Source organism: Notechis scutatus, chromosome 9 (genome assembly GCF_049901735.1).
Source record: "Notechis scutatus isolate UNSWTSFEM ecotype Mainland chromosome 9, rNotScu1.2, whole genome shotgun sequence".
In the NCBI taxonomy this organism is placed as follows: domain Eukaryota; kingdom Metazoa; phylum Chordata; class Lepidosauria; order Squamata; family Elapidae; genus Notechis; species Notechis scutatus.
The window spans coordinates 21,468,451-21,483,664 of NC_142017.1; the positions used below are offsets into that span (position 1 = coordinate 21,468,451).

At 42.8% G+C, this 15,214-nt stretch overlaps 1 protein-coding gene across 1 annotated transcript in view; it reads right to left on the reverse strand.

Moving 5' to 3' along the window:
- Positions 1-15,214, reverse strand: part of PEPD (peptidase D) — a 182,630-nt gene that overhangs the window by 117,871 nt on the left and 49,545 nt on the right. Inside the window, exons 5-7 of the mRNA XM_026680147.2 lie at positions 13,538-13,585; positions 9,623-9,684; positions 2,083-2,127 (exon numbers count right to left, since the gene is read on the reverse strand). Coding sequence (XP_026535932.1) covers positions 2,083-2,127; positions 9,623-9,684; positions 13,538-13,585 — 155 coding nt within the window. The remainder of the gene's footprint in view (positions 1-2,082; positions 2,128-9,622; positions 9,685-13,537; positions 13,586-15,214) is intronic.

The following is a 15,214-nucleotide window of genomic DNA, read 5'->3' on the forward strand; positions in this document are numbered from 1 at the left end:
TAATGTCAGACGCCACTGACATTCAAGTGTAATTAAAGAGAACATCTATAAATTTGCCAGCAGAATGCATCAGAATTAATGCCTTTAAAATGAATCCCCAAAGAAAGCAGTAATAGGCTGACATTTATATAACATTACCCATTCTGCCAGACATTCAATTAATACTTCCTTGGGTAGTCAGTGAAGGAACATTAATTATAATGAATCTATTTGTATTTGTACCTACACAACAGCTAACACTAATTAATTTTACAGCAAATTAACAAGAATCGTAAAGTAGTATTTCATTTTTCTTCCTGTGCTGCTGTATAATGACCGCGATCATGAGCTGGGCCACCAAAATCCTTCCTTCTAGGCAACAGGAGACGGTCAGAGCATCTGCTGGCTGGTCACAAGACTCTCTTCTCAAAAAGCAGCTTCAGTAGAAACGGCCTTCCAAAATTATTTGGCCTTTGATAACCCAGCCATTCTATTCTCTCCCCTTTTTTCATCTAACAGTAACTATAATTGGATTCTGCCTTTCAGAACAGTATTTATCATTGCAATGGAATCTTTAAAAAAAAAACTAAAAATCAATTTCAAAACTGAAAGCAGCAATTCAATGTACAGTACAATGTGTAAGCAATTTTGGTTATTTATTTATGGTCCCAGACTAAAACTATTAGACCCAGACTCTTCTGGAAAGGTTACATACAAATCTGAAATATTAACGTATTAATGAACTGAAGCCTTGGATGGCAACGCATCTTTGCCAGGTGTCAGGTGTGGAGAGTAGGGGAGAGGTCTTCCTCCAGAGATTTTGCTATCGCAAGAAGGGAAGAGCCCAGAGGTGGGATTCAGCCAGTTCTGACCAGTTCTGGAGAACCGGTAGCGGAAATTTTGAGTAGTTTGGAGAACCGGCAAATCCCACCTCTGACTGGCCCCATCTCTTCTCCGCCTCCCATTGAGTCCCAGCTGATCGGCTGGATCTCCTTTGGTTGCCCTGCACAGGAGAACGGAGCTGGAAAGCAGGTTAGTGGGGTGGGGAGGGAATGGGGATTTTGCAGTATCCTTCCCTTCCATGCCCATAAAGCCATACCATGCCCAAGCCACGCCCGCAGAACAGGTAGTAAAAAAAATTTGAATCCCACCACTGGAAGAGTCTCTGACATTTCTTGATGAAATCCCTGGCAAAAATCACACCTATAACACATCTCTATCAAAAGGTCAAGAATATTTTTAAACGGGACATTTCTGGGATATTTCAAACATAGACTAAAGAGCTGAATTTTTGATAAAATTGCAGCAATGGCTTCATGTCCTTGAAAATATGAAAATGGTATCAACAGATTGTAGATGATGGTTGGTTTATCAAAAAATTATATTTAGGGTGTGTTGGACTCCCCAGAAAATGTCAACATCAAATGCTGAGGGTTAGGAAAATTTGAGAGGTCCCTGATACAGAGGACCTGGTTATGTGACCATTTAATCTTTTGGGGATAAAGTAGATTAATATATTTATGGGAAATCTTTAAATGTTAAAGTTGTTAATGTAATGTTGAATCATAAAACAAAACTATGGAATTTGACTGTTTTATCAAGAATTATGGTTGTATCAAGCAGGCAAAAAGAAATTGGAAAAATCATATTATTTCAGATATCAAGGAAGGGTTGTCAGAAATGTGACAGAAATATTGGAAAAAACAATGTTTTCAACTAATCAACAGATGCAGTAATATGTGTTATTATGTCAAACATTCTGTCATATTTTACAATAACGACTTTCATGGTTCCTATTATAGTATTGAATTCATTGCCAAACCAGTAACTGTTGATGAATATAAAATATTTGCTTTTTTTTTTCTTTTCCTTCTTAGTCTGTATTTTTAATTTGTACTTTTAATTCTTTTAAAGTTTTTTTTTTCTTTTTAAGATTAAACATTGCCTTGTTACAAAAATAAAACAGGGGTGGGGAGGCTGATACTCCACTCCTATCATCCCCTTAGGACTCATCTCCTGTGAAAATACAGGCCCAGCAATTCTCTGCTCAAAAACAGAAACGTCAAGGCAACAACTGGAATATCAATGTGAGGAATAACTTACCATTCTGCAATCTCAGGATGGAGAATTGTATTGTTTACTGTAAACCTACGGGAGAAAAAAAAGAAAAGGTAAGAGAGAAATAAAAGTTAACTTTATTAGTGGCTCATCTGGAATTTATTTCTGATCAGGAATTCATACAAAACTTGTACTAAAAAATAACCCTGGTCTCGACATATGCAGAGTAAAATGCCATGGATAGGATACGTTTTCATTTAATGCAAAGAAGGACTAGGGGGTGATAGGATGGCAGTCTTCCAATATCTCAGGGGCTGCCACAGAAAAGAGGGGATCAACCTATTATCCAAAGCACCTGAAGGCACGACAAGAAACAAAGGATGGAAATGAATCAAGGAGAGAAGCAACCTAGAACTAAGGATAAGTTTTCTGACAGTTAGAACAATTAATCAGTGGAACCACTTGCCTCCAGAAGCTGTGAATGCTGCAACACTGAAAGTTTTTAAGAAGAGATTGGACAAAAATTTGTCTGAAATGGTACAGGATATCCTGCCTAAGCAAGGGGTTGGACTAGAAGACCTCCAAAGTCCCTTCCAACCCATTATTCTGTTAGACCTCCAAATAAATCCCCCCTCGCAGAATAATTTGCAATGTTAGGGATACAACAAGGAAAGAGAAGAGAGAACCAGAATATGCTGCAGAGAGAAAATATTCATGCTCCCTTGACATCCTTCTTGCTGTCATAGAAAACTAGATTTAAGTCCGGGAATTCTGCTAGCAAGCTTTCTCGGATAGTTTCCAAACCCCGCCCCAAACCAGCAATGACCAGTTGCAAAAACAAAAATATGAAATGGTATGTGGGAATGGCCTTGGGAAACAGAGGGGTGGAGGGGAAGAGATGCTGCCCAGAGAATGGTCAGATCAGAGAACGCATAGCCCGCAGCTGCATGAGGAGCAGAGAAAGAGGCTGAGAAGGGACACACACACTTTGAGTTCTCCAGCTGTTATGGAGACGGCGGGAGGTTTGTACTTTCAGATTTGCAAGATGCAGGTAAGGTAGCCTTCCAAGGAAGTAGAATTAGTTCATCTGGCCTTATTTCTTGCTGGTTTAGCTGGGGGCGCTGACACAAAACAACCATTTCCTTGAAGGCAAATGGGTGAGGTAATTGCCCACCATCCCACCAGCTCTGTGAATACATTTATTGCTCTGTTGGGAAGAGCCTGGGTTTTTTCCTAAGCAAAGGGTGTCTTTCTTTCCCCACGGACTCTTTCTTTCCAAGGCTGCTGTGGATGAAAGGCTTAACCAAGGAAAACAGCTCTCGAGGCTAGTCTGTTCTCTCCTTGGTGCCATGCTACTGTTCCCATCCTTTTTTCAACCAAAGAACCGAAGATGTGTAGTGAGGAGGGGAAGCGGCTGGAACAGCTGCACAGGGAATTTGCCCAGGGAAATCTGTTTTTTCTGCAAGACTTTGCAGAAGAATAGTGGGAGAATTGGGACATTATGGGTGGGAATGTTCGAGCATCTACCCTGTTTCCCCGAAAATACAATCTACCTTGAAAGCAAGTCCTAGCTTGATTTTTACACATGTGCCCAATATAAGCCCTATCCCCAAAATAAGCCCTAATTAAGATCCTGCCCACTCCAGGTAAAAATTAAGCTTGAGTGGGGATGAGGGGGTGGAGCTGCGCTACTACCTATCTTTGGAGAGTTGTAGCCAAGCCTCGCACACCCCGACACCCGCCTTGCCGGCCCATTTCTTCTGCAGCCAGACAAGCTGGCAAGGCTTTCCTCAAGGCCTCTGCAGCTGATATAGCAAAGCTCTGGATCGATCCAGAGCTCTGTTATCAGCTGCAGAGGCCTTCAGGAAAGCCTTGCTGGCTGCAGAAGAAGAAGCTCCCGAAGGCCTCTGAGAACGAAAAGGAGGCCAGGGGACAACGCACGCAAGTGAGGCTAGTCAGTGGATGACATCCCCCCAAAATAAGGCCTGGTGCCATTTTTGGTGGCAAAAAATTATAAGAAGGAGTCTTATTTTGGGAAAAAAACACGGTAGGAACTTTGTGCAGCAACAAGTATTTAGGCAGGTCACAAGCCTTCAGTGCTCACCCAAGGCACAATTGACCAGGTTCAAATCATCCTACTTTATGTAAACACATTATGTGAAAACCCTCCTCTTTTGAAAAAGGTTTTAATCTGGAAGTCCTCAACTTTAGACCACAATCGAGCCCAAAATTTATGTTGCTAAGCAAGACATTTGTTAGGTGAGTTTTGCCCCATTTGATGACCTTCCCTGCCACAGTCGTTAAGTGAATCACTGTAGTTCTTAAGTTAGTTAACACAGTTGTTACGTGAATCTGGCTTCCCTGTTGACTTTGCTTATCAGAAGGTTGCAAAAGATAATAGCTTGACCCCAGGAAATTGGAGCCATCATAAATACGAGTCAGTTGCCAAGCATCTGAATTTTGATCATGTGATTGTGTGCAACAATTGTGTGTAAAACGGTCATAAGTCACCTTTTTCAGAGGCTTTTTTACTTGAAAGGTCACTAAATGAACTGTTGTAAGTCAAGGACTACCAGTACTGGGGAAAGTAGAAGGAAAGAGAAGAAGAGGACAACCAACAGCAAGGTGGATGGACTTGGTTATGGTGGTGATGAATGCACCATTGGGAGGCTTGAAAGAACAGATTAGAGGTAGATCATCACGGAGATATATTCATCTATCTATGTCAAAGGTGTCAAACTCAAAGCCTGTGTGGTGCTTAGATCTGGCCCATGGGCTGCTCTGAAAACAGCAAAGGCTTGCGGTGCCTCTGCCAGCGAAAACAGAGCTGGGGGGAGCACTTCCTGGGCTCCATTTTCGCTGGCAGGCTAGCAAAACAAACTAAAAACTAAACAAAAGGGGAAATGCTTCCCCTTTTGCATTTGAGCATGCAAGAAGGGACAGGAAAGGAGAAAGGGAAAGAGGAAAGACAAAGAAAAAGAAGGGAAGATGGGAAGAGAGTGAGGAAGGAAAAAGAAGGAAAGAGGGGAAGGAATAAGAAAGGAGAATGAAGAGGAAAGGAAAAAGAAGAGAAGGAAGGAAGGAAGGAAGGAAGGAAGGAAGGAAGGAAGGAAGGAAGGAAGGAAGGAAGGAAGGAAGGAAGGAAGGAAGGAAGGAAGGAAAGAAAGAAAGAAAGAAGGAAAGAAGGAAAGAAGGAAGGGAGATAATAATGAGAGTGAGAGAAGATCTGAGGGAAGTCCTGCCTTAGCACTTGGCCATCACAGGTGCCCCCAACATGAGTGATGTCAAGCTGGCCACGCCCATCCTGCCCCCCTGCCCCCCGAGGCCAAACACAATCCTGATGCAGCCCTCAAAGAAATTGAGTTTGACCCCTGATCTATGTGATCGCTTGGATCAAAAACAACTTGGTGCACATAATAGAAAAAAAAACCCAATCCAGATTAAAGCTGGTGCAGCTACAAGGGCTCATGTCTAGATGTGAGGAAGCAAGAGAATGAACACCTGGTGTCTGTCTGGTCTATTATCCAGGAAAGTGTTACGTTTCTTCTAGACCACAGCGGGATGGTGGAACTTGAGAGATGCAAGAAGAGGGGAAGTGTGATGGGATGCCATCTGGATTCTGGGAGGGAGGGAGTGCACTCCAAGGAGCAAGAGGCAATCCCTTTCATCTCAATCTGTATGAGAGAAAGAGGGGGAACACAGCTTCTCCCTAACAGTTCCCAGAGTATACGCTTTGTGGGAGTGCAAAGCACTTTTTATTTTGGTTAGGATTTCTATCTATGGATATACATGATAGCAGTCTTCCAGTATTTGAGGGGCTGCCCCAAAGAAGAGGGTGGGTCAACCTATTTTCCAAAGCACCAGTTGTGGGAGCTTCATCTCTGGAAGTTTTAAAGGAGAGACAAGACAGCCACTTGTCTGAAATGGTATAGGGTCTCCTGCTTGAACAGAGGGTTGGACTAGAAGACCTCCAAGGTCCCTTCCAGTTCTATTCTGATTGACTGGATGAGGGACAATGAAGACATCTGTGCCTTTCTTAGTTTTTGGAGCCTGACAGGTAGGTTGGACAAATAAACAGTAGGGGATGTGTCTCTTTCTCAACAGGAAGGAGAGAGAATTCCTGTAAAGCCAGAAAAACTCAGGTGTGAATCAATACCTTCAAGAATGCCAGCTATGAAATTAAGTACTTCTGGCAGCATTCAACGTTTGAAACTTTCTTCTGCCAGCCAGGCTGCAGGAATATATTTGATTACTATGACCTTGCTCCATGCCTAGGCTACAATCCTACAAGTTTTGCAGACGTTACTACCAATGCTTAAGAAGTGACGTTCAATTTCTAGAAGAGAGCCAGATCTGCCCAGCCCTGCTCTCCACACGCCTCTGGGAGTTGAATAAAAATGAGTAATTTTAGCCAATAATCACTTGAGCTCCTCAAGGCCATGCAATTCTGGCACTGTGCAGGAGAGAGTCTCACCGTAGGGTGGCAAAAAGAAGCGGATCTAATGAGATTTGCTTTCTCTGAACATCAAGGAATCCTTTTTGCAAGGGCTTAAGGCCATTAAATCCCCGGCACATAAAAAGGTATAGTTTAGCACAAAGGCAAAAAATGAAAAATGAAAGTGCAAAACTGCATTCAATAGAAAGGCAGACAGCCACACGGCCCACCGATGAGAGAACTGGTACATTGAACAATACTGAGCAAAAGGATGGATCTTTGTTTTGGCTCCAAGCATCCCACTATGTTCCTCACAAGCAGACAGGAAGGTGTGCCACAAGCTGCATCAGGAAGATCAGAAAGTAATTGTGGGATTGAGATCAATAGGCAGAACAGAACATTTAAAGAGTGTGTTGGGAGAACAGCCTGCTGGGAGCAAGAATGATGGGAAACAGCCATGGCCTCTGAGTCAGCAGGCTGTCTTATTGAGGAAAAGCCGGGGAGCATCCAAATGATCGTTCAGGAAAGGCACAACGCACAAAACATCTATCTTCAGCTTCAATCCTGAGGTTGTTAGTAACATTTCCATCATTCCTACAAGGCTGAGAATGGATCCTTTTCTGCAAAGTGCTGATGAAAGGTAGCCCACCAGAGCCCCTTCCCTGATGGACCTCAGGATTTTGTCACCAGTAGGGTCTCATTTGTGACATAACTCCCACATGCATTGGCTAATCCTTGCTGTATTGGCTACGGAATGGGATGATAACTCACTGCAGCCAACTCACCGTGGCCAACTCAACCCAGGACAACTTGCCCTGGCCAACTCACCATAGCCAACTCACTGAGGGAAAATTCCATAATTCAGTATAATTATTTAAAATAATAAACAAAAATTAATTTCTGTCATTCACATTTCATTTTGTCCATCTTTCAAATCCTTTCTTTAATGATTCTATTCTGCTATTTTTTCGATATTAGTGTAACTCTTGTCCCACAGCGAGTTGGCCACGGTGAGTTGTCGTAGACCCTATTGGCTATGTCTTTTTATATATTCATTTTACTAACACATATATACTTGGTGCCTTTTTTCCCTGTTAAGATTTTTATAAAAACCATACATCCCCAAACTATAACATTTAAAAATCTATAAATATTGAAGCTTAAGTGTATCTTAGTTTGCATAGCAGTTTGGGAAATGCAAATTAAGTCATTAAAAACTCAAAAGAATCCTCCCACCAAAACATTACCCATCTTTAGTGACCAGAATAGTGATAATGCTGCCATCAAATTCCTCCAAATGAGAGCCGTGGTTTTCTTTTTCAAAAACGCACAGCAGCCTTGTTGATCTTTTTTGAAGTATAGATCTGTGAGCAGCTGTTTGCAAGTAGATAAATCATAAAGATTCTTATGGATGCAGAAACCGAGAACAGCCTGGGAAGGTTTTTCCCTTATAGCCCAATTCGGTGCCAGCGGTCCATATCAAAGTCTCCCCAGCCCCAATGTGGACAAAGGATCGGGAGACTGGCCCTCAGCCAAGACTACAGTGCCAAGAGGTTGGAAGACGCTTAGTGAGAGATTGAGGATGGAAGTCTTGACATGTGAGAAGCTGCAAGCTGTTCTACACCACATCAAGGGGGCTCTTTTACTGACAGAAGGCACGGATGATCCATAGCTGTCAAAAGGCAACAGGAAGATCAGTCGATGCCCCATGGTTAGAATGCAAGGAAACCTCTGCTAATCCAGACAGACAAAACTGCCAGAAAAACTGGAAATCTCTTTGCAACAAATAAGGAAGACAGAAGAGGGCCCATTTTTCTCTTTTAAAAAATTGGAACGGAGGCTATATGTCTGTGTGTGTATGCAGGGGACTTTTAACATAGCATCTGGCCCAAGTCAGATGTGGAACTGGGATACATTTCTGCATTCAAAGTCATTCTGCACAAAGCTGTGAGAGTGTTTCTTGTACGTATTAGGGAAATAATCCTCCACATTTACGGTATCTGAGGGACTGCCTCTCCTTAAATTACACCAGCCCATCATCCCATTAGAACTGGCAGAGAAGGCATGTCACAGGGACCCTCTGCCAGGGACCTACAGATGGTTGGTCCCAGGAACTGCACCTTCTCTACCATGGGGCCCATCCAGTGGAATATTTCCTACCCCCAAGTCAGGTTAGTTCATCATTTTCTGAAAGTCCCTCAAGACCTGGTTATGTCTTGGGATCATGGATTTCCAAGACCCCATGGAGTCTTCAAACTTGACAGCTTGAAGACTTGTGGACTTCAACTCCTGGAATTCCTCCTCCAGTCATGTTAGCTCAGGAATTCTGGGAGTTGAAGTCCACAAGCCTTCAAGCTGTCATGTTTGAAGACTCCATGGGTTATGGCATCCCAGGGAGCTGCAGGCATTTTTAGAGGGCTTCACTGTGCTTGATCCTTTGCTCTCTTCATATGGTTTGTGTGTTTTATTTTTTAGAGGTTTTTGTATTTTAATATGATTTTTCATATTTTTATACTGATGGTTTCTCTATATATGTTGTTTTACTTATTGTTGCACAATGCCCAGAATCACTGTTTATGGGATGGGTAGCACATAAATGTGATTGATAATTGAATAAATAAAGCCACAGCATTCCAAGCAAGTTGGGCAGGGCAAGGGAAGAAAGCAGTCGTCACACAAAAATGGAGGCAACAAAGCAGGCAGGCAGATACACACACACACACACACACGCATCATAGCTACAGCAGCACCGCACACCGAAATAGAATAGCCAGGGAGCATCTTCACCCTGGACTCAGGGCTAATTAATAAGTTTTCCACTGGCATGTTGTTCTTTGCACTGCAATATAACTCATTTGTCTTACAAAGGATTCTCCTCTGGAACGCTTCGATGTGCTTCAAATACTGCAATCTATCATAAAATGCTAAAATGCTCCACTCTTTTGGAATAAAGTGATTTGATTCACAAGTTTTTGTTATGGGTTTGTACATAGAATCGGATTTCTTTCTGCAATCATGAAAAAAAAATACAATCGAAATAAGATCATCTGAACTGGGAATGGCGGGCTCCTATTTTTGTTTATTAGATATTTCAAATAATTAGTCAATTGGGGATTCATCCGAACATTTCAAACCCAGAAGATAACTTACTGGCTGATTTTGTCAAAAGACGCTTCCCTGGTCACGCTTCCACTGTCGGTGTTAATTCCTCGCTGGAAAAAAAGAGAGCAAAACACAAGTTCTAGAGCAGCAGTTTAGAAACAGCCAAGACAAGCCTTTCACCCAACCAGTTTTCTCCCTTCCCTGGAGCTGAATTTGGTCATTCCCCTTGCCTTCTTCTTGAGGCCAGGTTGGGCAAGATGGATAGATATAATACCCACTGACCTAAAAGGAAGACAGCCATGCATTTTAGACAATCTGCTGCATCTCTGCAAAAATGTCTAATTAGAGCATCCTTCATTTTATCATATTTTTAATGAACTTACAATGACTCTGCGATTTTAAAGCGAATCATTTGGGAGGAAAAGCTACTCTCCTTTTTCAGACAAAAACATCTCCTGTGGCTTTCTCTGCAGGCTCCAGATGGAGCAAAGAGGACTAATAATAGGACCAAGGAATCCCAGGTGTTCACTTCCATCTGGATGGAAGAAGGCATTGATGAGGCACGCACCAAGCAAGCTAAAGGCACCTCTATACAAAATACAAGCTGCATATTGTGTTATTCTTCTGCCTTCTGCAGTTCAAAAAAATTAATCAGGCTTGTTTTGGCTCAATCTTGTTTTGCAGGACAATTGACAGAGCCCAGGAATAGTACCTAGCCCAGGAGGAAGAGGGGAAATTATTATTTTTTCTCCCCACAGCTGGTTTTCTGACACAATGGATGATTGCACTGAATGGGGAGGGCATTAGCAGGCAGAATTCTTTCACCCTAAAGAAGGGAAAAAGTAAACATCTGTTCTGCACACCTGTGAAGATGGCTTGCCTTCAGAAGCTGTGGGTGCTCCATTGCTGGAGGTTTTTAAGAAGAGACTGGACAGCCATCTGTCTAGAATAGTATAGGGTCTTCTGCTCGAGCAGGGGGTTAGACTAGAAGACCTCCAAGGTCCCTTCCAACTCTGATATTCTGTCATTATTAAGGGGCAAATCCAGGGATTGCAGCCATTCTTCTTCTTCCTAGCATATTCCTGTAGGTGCAGGGTCCGCTTTTCAGATTATTGAACACCATTTTGCACCATCAGCTACGTCTCCAGGGTGCAGGCCCACGCTTGCATCTCTTTGTTGATGGTGTTTTGCCATCTCTGTTTTGGATGCCCACGAGGTTGCCGGCCATTGACTTCTAGTCTTGGCCATGGTGGGAGGTGGATGTGTCCATACCAGCGGAGCCAGCCTTCTCTCACCTTCTCTATAATTGGTGCCACACTAAAATGCTGTCGAATAGTGTCATTTGTGATGTGGTCAAGAAGGGAGATGCCCGATATCCAACGGAACATTTGCATTTCCATGGCATGCAGATAACCTTCGGTCCCTGATGTTGCTGCCCAGCCTTCAGTGCCATACAGTGCAATGGAATTCCAGCCATCATCATATTATTATTATTATTATTATTATTATTATTATTATTATTATTATTATTATTATTATTATTATTATTATTATTATTATTATTATTATTATTATTATTAATTATTATTTCTATGAAACAGTGACATTTAAGCAGTTTTCCAATACTTGACACTGTATTCTCAAAAGCTACAGTATGAAGATCCTTAGACTAAGACAATTTGACTAGCACCTTGAATTTGCCCCCAAGCAATTTTGCAAAGGCCCAGAAATCTACAAGCATTCATAAATCATTGTGTTTCCGGGATAAGCTAGAAGCAGAATTGCATCTGCTTTTTCACCATTTAGGCCCTAAGTGAGACAAGACACCCTGTTATATCCACTGCCTTTAGTGCTACTGGAGTTCCGTCTAAGAAGCACTCTTGTTAGTCTCTTGTAATTGGATTAACAGGGCAGGGCAGCCCGCATTCAACGGTCTCTTTGAGTGAGGGGGTGTCATTTTTCAAATCAATCTTCCATCTCCTGGTAGAATACAGCTAGTCCTCGACTTATGTCCACAACTGAGCCCCAAATCTATGTTGCTAAGTGAGAAATGCGTTAAGTGAAGTTTAGCCCCATTTTGCAACTTTTCTTGCCACGGTTCTTAAGTGAATCACTGCAGCTGTTAAATCAGTAACACCGTTGTTAAGTGAATCTGGCTTCCCCATGGACTTGGCTCATCAGAAGGTCACAAAAGGGAATCACGTGACCCCAAGGGGACACTGCAAACGTCATAAAAATGAGTTAGTTCCCAAGCATCCGAATGTAAATCACATGACCATGGGGGATGCTGCAACAGTCATTAAGTGTGAAAAATGCTCGTATGTCCCTTTTTTCAGTGCCTTTGTAACTTCGAACCGCCACTAAGTGAACTATTGTAAGTCGAGGACTACCTTTACATACATATGCAAGGGCATCGATTTTATTTACTTTGCACACAATGTTTTTGTCAGCGTTCCAGCAAACCTCCATTCCAATCAGTAACTCTGAGACAAGCATAATCTCAAAAGTACCTTTATTAGAATAGCACCTGGCACCATCTGTAGAATCTCGAAACTAAAAGTTTCCCGGACTTCCCACAATGTCCCAAACTACAATCCATCCCCTTTTCTCCCATCATCACATCACATGGACCAATCATGATCTGTCCCAGTGTAAGATCCTTTTCCTCTGCTGCGCCACACTTAATAACCTTGAACTAAGGATTTTATTTTGTCTACTTAGAACGACTCAATTGAAATCACTCCCCTCCCACTTTCTCAGCTACGTAGCAGCGTGGAATATGGCTTCCAAAGCTGACAGTTTTAAATAATAGCAAGAGGCAATAAAGAGTATTTGTTCAGCTGGAAAAAAAAATCCACCCTTTTTATAGTCTATGGCAGGGGTATCAAACTCAAGACCCGCGGGTTGGATCCGGCCCATTGGGTGCTTAGATCTGGCTTGCAGGGATGGCTTGGAAACCGCGAAGGACCAGCCTATGGTGCCTCTGCCAGCGAAAAGGGAGCTTGGAAGGGCTGCGCACAGCCTCCCTGGATCCGTTTTTGCTGGCAGAGGGCTGCAGAACGTCGAGCCACCCACCCCACCCACACCCACTCAGCCCCCTGAGGTCAAATACAACCCTGGTGCAGCCCTTAATGAAATCAAGTTTGACACCCCTGGTCTCTTAAGATTCTCAGTCATCCAAGGCCATGGTTGTCCCAAAGGTGCTTTTTTCAAGAAGCAATTGGGCTTTCTTATTTTTCTTTGAAGATGTTTCGCTTCTCATCCAAGGAGCTTCTTTAGCTCTGACTGGATGGTGGGAGGGGGGGAAAGATTTATACTCTTTGCAGACAGCTGGTCATTTGCATCCTTATTAGAGGGTTGTTGAGGCCACTTGGAGGTTTATCTGTGTCCTCAGGGTCTACAAATCAGTGTGGAGCCTTCTTGGAACTGCTGAGAGGACTGTGTTGTAGACTGGAAATAGATGGTGCTGATTGAATGGTGGGGGAGAGCAGAAGAAGCTTCTTGGATGAGAAGCGAAACGTCTTCAAAGAAAAACCAGAAAGTCCAGTTGCCTCTTGAAAAAAAAGCACCTTTGGGGTGCCCTTTTTATTGTAGAGGTCAGCAATGGGTTTTTTTTTTCTACCAAGGTCCACACTACAGGGCCAGAGTGGGTGAAGATAAGGCTGGGTGGGACCAGTAACCCTGTGCACACTTACCTACATTCAGACAGCCACTTCTTTCTCTCTTCCCATAGCAAGTTGCCAGGAAAGGAGCAGGTGGCTTTTTTTCCAGAAGGTAGAACCGATTATTTCCAAAGGAAACTGGGTGGAAGACCTCACAGGAGGCCAGGGGAGCACACTGGGTGCTACTAATTTATTGCAAGAATAAAATAAAAAGAAGAGACTAAAGCATTTAGTAAAATGCACTGGAGAAGCATACCTCTAAGTCATGTCTCGGCACCAGGGAATGCATCTTAGCACTTACCAGAGTAAGAAGAACCGAAGGGTTTTTCGAAGCCAAAACACAGGCAATCTGACAAAATAAATGAAAAGACAATCATCTTCGCTCTGTTCTATCAACTTACAACAACCCTGGGATCCAGGCTCCCCTGATTCTGAACTGTTTCCCCGCTCGTTCTCAAATACTCTCTATTTAAATATTCTATTTGACATTAATAAGGACAACACTGTCTCCATTTTCTCAAAGACGCCAACTCTTTGGGCCCAGTTTGTGTTCTGCTTTTTCTCTAGGAAGTTTTAGTATTATATTATTATTTAAGCGTATAGTAATAAAGCAGCATGTTGACCTACAATTCATATTTTTTTTCTTCTGCTTGAGTCTCCCATCATTCACCAAAAATTATGACTAGTTCCTAATATCCACCCATGTTTGATTTTTATGAAGGTTTGTTAAATACCTGCCAGTGGCCTCAGTTCATATCTAACCAAACCATCAAACACAATGTTCTGACCCAGCTCCCCAAACTCTGGCGTGAATTCAAAATATTCCTTTATTAGGAGCGCCGGCAGCCCCGGCAAAAATTTCTCTCGCAGGCTAATAAATCCAGCCAGCTGGAAGATGAATAGTTGTCTCCCACACCTATTCATCTCCACCTCCTGCCTTTTATCCCCAGAGCGAGGGTGGGGCTTCACTAGCAGCAGTGGCTCTTCCGTCCCAAGGACCGGCCCATAGATTAGCACTGCTCTCCTCTCCTCTGCCTTCTGGCATCCACATGTCAGGCACTGGACCCCACTGTTCTTCCTCATCAACCTCCAGACCTGGGGGCTGCTGACTCTCCATCTGAGGGCTGACAGACAGCCCAGGTTTCGCCTCTGTCTCTCTCTCTCTCTCTCTCTCTCTCTCTGCTAGCTCCATTCCTTCTTCCTCCTTGGAGCTCCCAGGTTGCCCTGATGCTGACTCTGACTCCCACGCCTCCTGCTCCTCCAATTCGGCTACAAACAACAGGGGAGGGGTGCACTTGTCAAAATCAAACGTCATTATGGTTTAGATACATTAGGGTTTAAATCCACAGCTGGACTGAACACAGCTTGGCCCACAAGATGCAGTTCTAGAACCTGGGGACACCACACTGGGGAAACTGGCTTCTTGCAGTGCAGGAATCCAGTCCATGTGTACTTCATCAATCTTAGAAATTCCTCCAACTTATCAACCCTTCATTCTTGTATGGAAATAACTTTTTGGGACTACCTGTTATTTCTAATGAATTCACTATGAGTAAGATGGAAATTGTGAAGATTTCTACACACAGGAAGTCATTGAAATATTGCTTTAGAAGTTTATACTATACTCTAATTTCTCTCGAATCAGAATAAAGTTTTGGGTTGAAAAAAGGTGCCCTGATTGAAAATATATTGCCTACCTGACTTAACCAAGTATTATTAATAAAACTATTTGGTGCCATAAATGGACTTCCACATTGCAGGGACTGCCAAAAGGAGCCACAGAACCTGAAAAGTATCTATTGATTCACTACCATTTATATACAACTGCAAGGTTAAAAAAATCAATCAGTGGAAACTCAGACAAAGTATTGACTAAAATTTTGCTAATCTGGCTGCAATCCTATTTATAACTTGTCCATCAATGTAAAATTTTTCAAGCTGGGAGCAGAGGGTGGTGGAGGAAGAGGCAATTTAATAC